This window comes from Sardina pilchardus, chromosome 2 (genome assembly GCF_963854185.1).
Source record: "Sardina pilchardus chromosome 2, fSarPil1.1, whole genome shotgun sequence".
Lineage (NCBI taxonomy): Eukaryota > Metazoa > Chordata > Actinopteri > Clupeiformes > Clupeidae > Sardina > Sardina pilchardus.
This window is the reverse complement of record NC_084995.1, coordinates 46,525,943-46,534,955: the sequence shown is the minus strand read 5'-3', so window position 1 is coordinate 46,534,955 and position 9,013 is coordinate 46,525,943. Positions and strand designations below refer to the sequence as shown.

Below are 9,013 nucleotides of genomic sequence, written 5' to 3'. Positions count from 1 at the left end.
GCTTCCCCTTGGCGGTTTGATTTTTACTCATTTTTCAATTAAGGCATTAAGATCAATTGTCAAATGATGGTTTTATATTCCTGTTAAAGCATGGTATCAAATACATGTGCTCCCCACTGTATATATACAGTATATTCTTTTATTGTGTTTCAAGCTTTTTCTATGGCTTTTTGTTGTTAAAAAATCATTATATGAATGGACCGCGATAAAAAGGTGACCTTTTGGTGTTAAAGGCGATGCAATGAAGATTTGTGGGTGCACCTAAATTTTGTGCTGGTGTAATTCCAAGATTAGTGAGATTAATTTAGATTAAAAAAAAATAATAATCTATGCCCACCACTAAATCATTGTTTACACTGATATGGTGCATTCGGACTAAAACTGGTAATAATTGCTTTGGCCCACATCCCCACGCAGGACTAATCCTGTCCAAATAGGGCTTTAGCGAGCTACCAACACTCCAAAAGTAAACCTTCCCAATGCTGTTTACCTTTATAGTTGCTGTGGTTACCAAAGCTGTTTACCTTTATTGGTACCTTGTTAAGGTGGAGATTACGGATTATGCAGCATTAAGGAGGAGGAGATTATGGATTATATAGCATTAAGAAGGTAGAGATTACAGATTACACAGCATTAAAATGGTAGAGATACAGATAATATTAAGGACTATGCAGCATTAAGAAGGTAGAGATTATGGATTATGCAGCATTAAGAAGGTAGAGATTACGGATTATATTACGGATTACGGTGCATTAAGAAGGTTTCAGTTAACCAACCCTAGATCAAGTCAGAATGTGCTCTAGTCTCGCTGATGCAAACACGCCTGTCAGGACGTGTCAGAGAGAACACACACACACATTACTCGCACACACAATGAGACTGGGGAGGTGTGTCATCTGAATGTCTTTATTGAGTGGACAGTGGGGAGGTGTGTCATCTGAATGTCTTTATTGAGTGGACAGTGGGGAGGTGTGTCATCTGAATGTCTTTATTGAGTGGACAGTGGGGAGGTGTGTCATCTGAATGTCTTTATTGAGTGGACAGTGGGAAAGGCAGTGCAGTGGTGGCAGGAGGAATTGCATATCATCCGCTCTGCCCAGGCCCACCACCGGGGGGCAATGCTGAGTCACCTGGGGCGGACCAGCGCACTGCAGCAGAACCTGTGGACCTGCAGATCTACAGCACACGGGGAAACCTGCAGATCTACAGCTCACGGGGAAAGGCACCAGGCACAGGTCAACGGGGTCAGCAGGGTCAGCACGGTCAGCACAGGTGAGGTCCTGGGGAAGGGCAGGTGTGATGGAGGTTATGGAGGGCAGGTGATTATGATGGACAGGTGTGATGGAAGTTATGGAGGGCAGGTGATTATGATGGAGGTTATGGAGGGCAGGTGATTATGATGGGCAGGTGTGATGGAGGTTATGGAGGGCAGGTGATTATGATGGACAGGTGTAATGGAGGTTATGGAGGGCAGGTGATTATGATGGACAGGTGTGATGGAGGTTATGGAGGGCAGATGATTATGATGGGCAGGTGTGATGGAGGTTATGGAGGGCAGGTGATTATGATGGGCAGGTGTAATGGAGGTTATGGCGGGCAGGTGATTATGATGGGCAGGTGTAATGGAGGTTATGGAGGGCAGGTGATTATGATGGGCAGGTGTAATGGAGGTTATGGAGGGCAGGTGTAATGGAGGGCAGGTGATTATGATGGACAGGTGTAATTGAGGTTATGGAGGGCAGGTGATTATGATGGACAGGTGTGATGGAGGTTATGGAGGGCAGGTGATTATGATGGACAGGTGTAATGGAGGTTATGGAGGGCAGGTGATTATGATGGACAGGTGTAATGGAGGTTATGGAGGACAGGTGATTATGATGGACAGGTGTGATGGTAATTTTAGGGGTCACTCACACACACAGAGGGAGAGAGACACACACACACACACAGAGGGAGAGAGAGAGACACGCACACACACACAGAGGGAGAGAGAGAGAGAGAGAGACATGTACACACTCACAGAGGGAGAGAGAGATGCACGCACACACACACAGAGGGAGAGAGAGATGCACGCACGCACGCGCACACACATATAAAATACACAACACACACACACAACACATGAAGACTTACAGTTAGACAATGACATATACACACTCTACCACACACTTAAACACTACACATAAGCAAACACAATACAAGCAACAGTCATAATCAAACACACACACACACACACACACACTACATGTAAGCCACACTGCCAATGAGAACATGAGTGGGAGAATGTTTGGGGATTGATGGATGAGTGTTTGATAGTGAATGAAAAGATGAGGGATGGAGTGTGACCTTGGAGTGCGACCTATCTGCAGAACCATGACCTTGGAGAGTGACCTCTCTGCAGATTTGACCATGGACACATCTGGTGGGAAGATGTGACTGTGTGTGTGTGTGTGTGTGCTTCAGGTATGATAATTGTGTCTCTTGTGCAAATGATGAGTCTGTTTGGTCCATTCTGCAAGTGCACCTAGTAACTATGAAGTGCAGACGAGTGTTTGAGTGTGAGAGAGAGAACATATCTCTGAGTGTGTGTGTGTGTGTGTGTGTGTGCGCGTGTACATGAATAAGAGCTTCTTCTTGACTTGTGTGTATAATAATGGTGAATTCACCACTGAAAATGACGGGCAGTATTGGAGCCTTATGTTTAGATGAATGTTTAAATAAGTAACCACAGCCCACCCTCCATGCTATGCTATGCACACAGAGGCTCCATGGGGGCGGTTTCTCTTGGCCGGGTTCATGCAGCATGCAGACCTAGAAAAGAGCAATATAAAAGCAGCCACCGGGGGCGCCCTCCAGCACTACAGCTCATGCACATGCAGGGCCCAGGGGCTAAAGCTCAGAGGACATAAGGAACCTAAGGAGCCGGGTTCCTTCAGAAGACGGAACTCTTTCTGTTCTGTTCTGTAGTCACAGGGTTCCTTCTGAAGACGGAACTCTTTCTGTTCTGTTCTGTAGTCACAGGGTTCCTTCAGAAGACGGAACTCTTTCTGTTCTGTTCTGTAGTCATAGGGTTCCTTCTGAAGACGGAACTCTTTCTGTTCTGTTCTGTAGTCATGGGGTTCCTTCTGAAGACGGAACTCTTTCTGTTCTGTTCTGTAGTCATAGGGTTCCTTCAGAAGACGGAACTCTTTCTGTTCTGTTCTGTAGTCATAGGGTTCCTTCTGAAGACGGAACTCTTTCTGTTCTGTTCTGTAGTCATAGGGTTCCTTCTGAAGACGGAACTCTTTCTGTTCTGTTCTGTAGTCATAGGGTTCCTTCAGAAGACGGAACTCTTTCTGTTCTATAGTCATAGGGTTCCTTCTGAAGACGGAACTCTTTCTGTTCTGTTCTGTTCTGTAGTCATAGGGTTCCTTCTGAAGACGGAACTCTTTCTGTTCTGTTCTGTAGTCATAGGGTTCCTTCAGAAGACGGAACTCTTTCTGTTCTGTAGTCATAGGGTTCCTTCTGAAGACGGAACTCTTTCTGTTCTGTTCTGTTCTGTAGTCATAGGGTTCCTTCTGAAGACGGAACTCTTTCTGTTCTGTTCTGTTCTGTAGTCATAGGGTTCCTTCTGAAGACGGAACTCTTTCTGTTCTGTTCTGTAGTCATAGGGTTCCTTCAGAAGACGGAACTCTTTCTGTTCTGTTCTGTAGTCATAGGGTTCCTTCTGAAGACGGAACTCTTTCTGTTCTGTTCTGTAGTCATAGGGTTCCTTCTGAAGACGGAACTCTTTCTGTTCTGTTCTGTAGTCATAGGGTTCCTTCAGAAGACTTTTAGGGCCACAGGATTCCACTGGGAGAGTTCGGCAGCCACAGAGTTCTTTCTGAAGAGTTCGTCTGCTCCAAAGTTCTTTCAGAAGAGTTCTACAGCTCCAGGGTTCCTTTTGAAGAGTTCTATAGTTCCAGGGTTCCTTTTGAAGAGTTCTACAGTTCCAAAGTTTGTTTACATCATAATCCCAGAGGTGCATCTCCAGATGGGGGCAGGGCAGAGTAACATTGTCAGAGATTAGGGGAGGGGCCACGAGTGAGGGAGGGGCGGGACTTGTATGGGTGCCCATCCAATCACGTGCTCTCTATTCCACATCCAATCAGGAACCTCGTCTTGTTAGATGATTACTGTAAACATTACGTCCGTGTTTACCAGGCTGGACACCGTACAGCACAGGCCAGCAGAGACTCACCATCCCTCTGAGCCACACATCACCTCTCACACCAAGATAGAAGATGGAAGGTCTATGTGTGTGTGTGTGTGTGTGTGAGAGAGAGAGAGAGAGACAGAGAGTTTAGATGATGGGCAGAAGCAGCTGTAGGCACATTGAGAGATTCTGTGTTTTCTCTTGACAACAGCTGTCAGGTCAAAGGTCGAAGGACTTCTCTTACCACAGACCATGTGCTGTGCTAACTGCTAACTAATGTGTGTGTGTGCTGTGCTAACTGCTAATTGCTAACTAATGTGTGCGTGAGAGACAGAGAGAGTTTAGATCATGTGCTGTGCTAACTAATGTGTGTGTGTGTGTGTGTGCGCGCGCATAGCTCACAAGGACACGACAATCTCATCACGGCTCATTATGACATCACTAGCTCACTATGACATGGCGATCTCATCACAGCTCATTATGACATCACTAGCTCGCTATGACATGGCAATGTCATCACGGCTCATTATGACATCACTAGCTCGCTATGACATGGCAATGTCATCACAGCTCATTCTCTGTTTACTGGACCGTGTGACTAGCGCTGGTGCTGCAAAGTCTGGCTAACGTTCAAATGGCATCATAACCAGCTCTGATAACTAGCACTTGCTCTTTGCTAATAAAAGAGTTGTTGGACAGCTAATCTGATGGCTAAAATGAGGTTTAGATCTGTCAGATGTCTGCTGAAATTAGTCTGAGCAAACACTGTATACTATAGTCCTACATAAATAATTGGTTAAGTTGGTTATGTTTGTCATTTTTTCAGAGTGACTGCTAAAGTAAGATTAGCGTCATGCTAACTGAACATACTAATGCTGAGATATTAGATAAGTTACTGCAATCTTAACCATAATGCCTGCTTAAGGTTAGCCTCCTGCTAAAGGTTAGCCTCCTGCTAACTAAAGGAGTTCATTTTAAAAAACGTTGTTAAGATGCTTAAGTAATGTTCAGAGGTTGCATAGACTACTGAAGGCCTTTACTGCACCTTGGGTTCAGGTGCTGTGTGTGTGTGTGTGTGTGTGTGTGTGTGTGTGAGTGCCTTTATTGCACCTTGGGTTCAGGTGCAGTGTGTGTGTGTGTGTGTGTGTGTGTGTGTGTGTGTGTGTGAGTGCCTTTATTGCACCTTGGGTTCAGGTGCTGTGTGTGTGCTATGGTGCAGTGCTGTGCGTGTGTGTGTGTGTGTGTGTGCTATGGTGCGGTGCTGGGGATGTGTAGGTCACTGTTGGGGTGTGTGTGTGTGTGTGTGTGTGTGTGTGTGTGTGTGTGTGCTATGGTGCAGTGCTGGGTGTGTGTAGGTCACTGTTGGTGTGTGTGTGTGTGTGTGTGCTATGGTGCGGTGCTAGGTGTGTGTGTGTGTGCTAGGGTGCGGTGCTGGGTGTGTGTGTGTGTGTGTGTGTGCTAGGGTGCGGTGCTGGGTGTGTGTGTGTGTGTGTGTGTGCTAGGGTGCGGTGCTGGGTGTGTGTGTGTGTGTGTGTGTTAGGGTGCAGTGCTGGGTGTGTGTGTGTGTGTGTGTGTGTGTGTTAGGGTGCGGTGCTGGGTGTGTGTAGGTCACTGTGTGTGTGTGTGTGTGTGTGTGTGTGCTATGGTGCGATGCTGGGTGTGTGTGTGTGTGTGTGTGCGCGTGTGCTAGGGTGCGGTGCTGGGTGTGTGTGTGTGTGTGTGTGTGTGTGTGTGTGTGTGTGTTAGGGTGCGGTGCTGGGTGTGTGTAGGTCACTGTGTGTGTGTGTGTGTGTGTGTGTGCTATGGTGCGGTGCTGGGTGTGTGTGTGTGTGTGTGCGCGTGTGCTAGGGTGCGGTGCTGGGTGTGTGTAGGTCACTGTTGGTGTGTGTGTGTGTGTGTGTGTGCTAGGGTGCGGTGCTGGGTGTGTGTAGGTCACTGTCGGTGTGTGTGTGTGTGTGTGTGTGTGTGTGTGCTAGGGTGCGGTGCTGTGTGTGTGTGTGTGTGTGTGCTAGGGTGCGGTGCTGGGTGTGTGTGTGTGTGTGTGTGTGCTAGGGTGCGGTGCTGGGTGTGTGTAGGTCACTGTTGGTGTGTGTGTGTGTGTGTGTGTTAGGGTGCAGTGCTGGGTGTGTGTAGGTCACTGTCGGTGTGTGTGTGTGTGTGTGTGTGTGTGCTAGGGTGCGGTGCTGGGTGTGTGTAGGTCACTGTGTGTGTGTGTGTGTGTATGTGCTAGGGTGCGGTGCTGGGTGTGTGTGTGTGTGTGTGTGTGTGTGTGTGTGTGTGTGTGTGTGTGCTAGGGTGCGGTGCTGGGTGTGTGTGCGTGTGTGTGTGTGTGTGCTAGGGTGCGGTGCTGGGTGTGTGTGTGTGTGTGTGTGTGTGTGTGTGTGTGTGTTAGGGTGCGGTGCTGGGTGTGTGTGTGTGTGTGTGTGTGTGTGCTAGGGTGCGGTGCTGGGTGTGTGTAGGTCACTGTCGGTGTCCGTCTCCCCCTCAGCAAGGCAGCAGTGTGCTTGACCTCTCCGCGACCCCTCAGACTCCTCCCTCTCCGATGACACGCTGAACCCGCTGGGTGACCGTTCTAGCTCCTCCCCTAGCTGTGTGACTGACAGCAGAGACAGCTGTGACCCCGCCCCCTGCCTGTGGAGCGCAGCGTCTGATAGGTCGGGGTGTGTGTGTGTGTGTGTGTGTGTGTGGTCAGCCAGGCTGCTGATGGGCAGGACGTTGGGGCGTGGCAGTGGAGTGTGTGTGTGTGTGTGTGTGTGTGTGTGTGTGAGTGTGTGTGTGCTGTGTGTGTGCAGCACTGGGTAATAAGGAAGGGGTTGTCCATAGCAGCAGAGGAGCGGGTCGCCGTCGGTGACGGTAAGGGTCACAGAAGGGTCGTTGCCCATGGTAACCTGCAGCGTCTCCTGGTGCTGCATATGCATGTCCACCAGGAAGTCCAGTTTCTTGTCCATGTCCTCCACCTGTTACCATAGCAACACAAACAGCATCAGCATCCCTGCATCCCCGACCTTCCTATCCCTGTTACCATAGCAACACAAACAGCATCAGCATCCCTACATCCCCCATCCTTCCCATCCCTGTTACCATAGCAGCATCAACAGCACCAGCATCCCTGCATCCCCTAGCATACCTACTCTGATGGAGTGGAATAGGGAGACTTAAGTCTCAAAGGGCTGTGCTCACACACACACACACACACATTTATACTCACACACACACACACTTATACACACATACTAGACTGATGTACCGATTGCACTTTTTTGGGCTGATTCCGATTTCCAATCTTTCATAGAATTTGACCTGCTGATACCGATTTCAGCCAATCTGGATTTCATTTCTTCACCACTTTATAGCACAAAGAGTTACTTTACAGCACAAAAAGTTACTTTACAGCACAAAGAGTTACTGCATTGCATGTTATCACTGTTCTTTACCACTTTACAGCACAAAGAGTTACTTTACAGCACAAAGAGTTACTGCACTGCATGTTATCACTGTTCTTCTTTTACCACTTTACAGCACAAAGAGTTACTTTACAGCACAAAGAGTTACTGCATTGCATGTTATCACTGTTCTTTACCACTTTACAGCACAAAGAGTTACTTTACAGCACAAAGAGTTACTGCACTGCATGTTATCACTGTTCTTCTTCTTCCGACAAAAATCGACAATTAATGATAATAATAAAATAACTAGAAAATGTAATTCCATGGAAGGAATTACCATTGCATGTAAATGTAAAAAGGTTGCTGTGTAAAATGCTGAAATTACTTGGAAACCCACATTTAAAAAGTGAAGTGAAAAAAGTGAAAATGCACTAAAACTGTGGATAGTATTTTGGAAAATAACTCTTCATAAAAGACTGAAATGAAGTTGCCAACTTCAAACGAGTTGCAAGCGTTGATACTTTGTTTAGTAGGCTACTGAAGTTGTGTGTGTGTGTGCCTTTATTGCACCTTGGGTTCAGGTGCAGTGTGTGAGTGTGTGTGTGTGTGTGTGTGTGTGTTCCTTTATTGCACCTTGGGTTCAGGTGCTGTGTGTGTGCTATGGTGCAGTGCTATGTGTGTGTGTGTGCGTGCTATGTTGCGGTACTTGGAAACCCACATTTAAAAAGCGATTTATGAAAATGCATTAAAATTGTGGATAGTATTTTGGAAAATAACTCTTCATAAAAGACTGAAATTAAGTCGCCAACTTCAAAGGTGAAGTTCACCTACAGTGAAAACACTGGTAGGATAGCTAAGCTTACATACAATCTACACTTTGATGCAGGTAAAAAGTATAGGCTAAGAGCTTAGACCCCATTGGAATACGGAATACAATCTCAAACCACTTCAATCAACGATGATGCTATATGCAGCAACAGGTAGGCCTAGGGAATAGGGCTGTCAAAATTGCTCAAAAATGACGTTTGAATATTCGCTCTAAAAAAACAGATACATATTTGAATATCTGGTTGCTAATATATGGCTAATACCATGCTTTACACAGCAGCCTTTTCGCATGTACATGCAACGGTAATTCCTTCCAGTTTTCTATCTTTTTTTTTTCATAGAACATGTTAATAAAGAAATCTAATTAACTTATCAATAATGGAATGGCTGTTAAAAAATGTGAACGGACAGATTCTTCTTCCATTATAAGTTAATTAGATTTCTAAATCTAACATCTTCTATGAAACCTGTTACTCATAGGCTCTCTGAATGTTTAACACTCTGTAAAGTGCCATGAGACATGTGTAATGTTTTGGCGCCTTATAAGTGAAATTAATTGAAATTGAATACACACACACTTATACCCCATACACAAACACACACACGCACACACACACACACACAC

General features: G+C 46.3%; 1 protein-coding gene across 1 annotated transcript in view; it reads right to left on the bottom strand.

Moving 5' to 3' along the window:
- Window positions 1-1,126: 1,126 nt before the first annotated feature.
- kcnq3 (potassium voltage-gated channel, KQT-like subfamily, member 3) overlaps window positions 1,127-9,013 on the bottom strand; it is a 58,614-nt gene continuing 50,727 nt past the window's right edge. The window contains exons 14-16 of the mRNA XM_062553048.1: window positions 6,970-7,131; window positions 6,639-6,801; window positions 1,127-1,176 (exon numbers count right to left, since the gene is read on the bottom strand). Of these exons, the coding sequence (XP_062409032.1) occupies window positions 1,127-1,176; window positions 6,639-6,801; window positions 6,970-7,131 (375 nt within the window). The remainder of the gene's footprint in view (window positions 1,177-6,638; window positions 6,802-6,969; window positions 7,132-9,013) is intronic.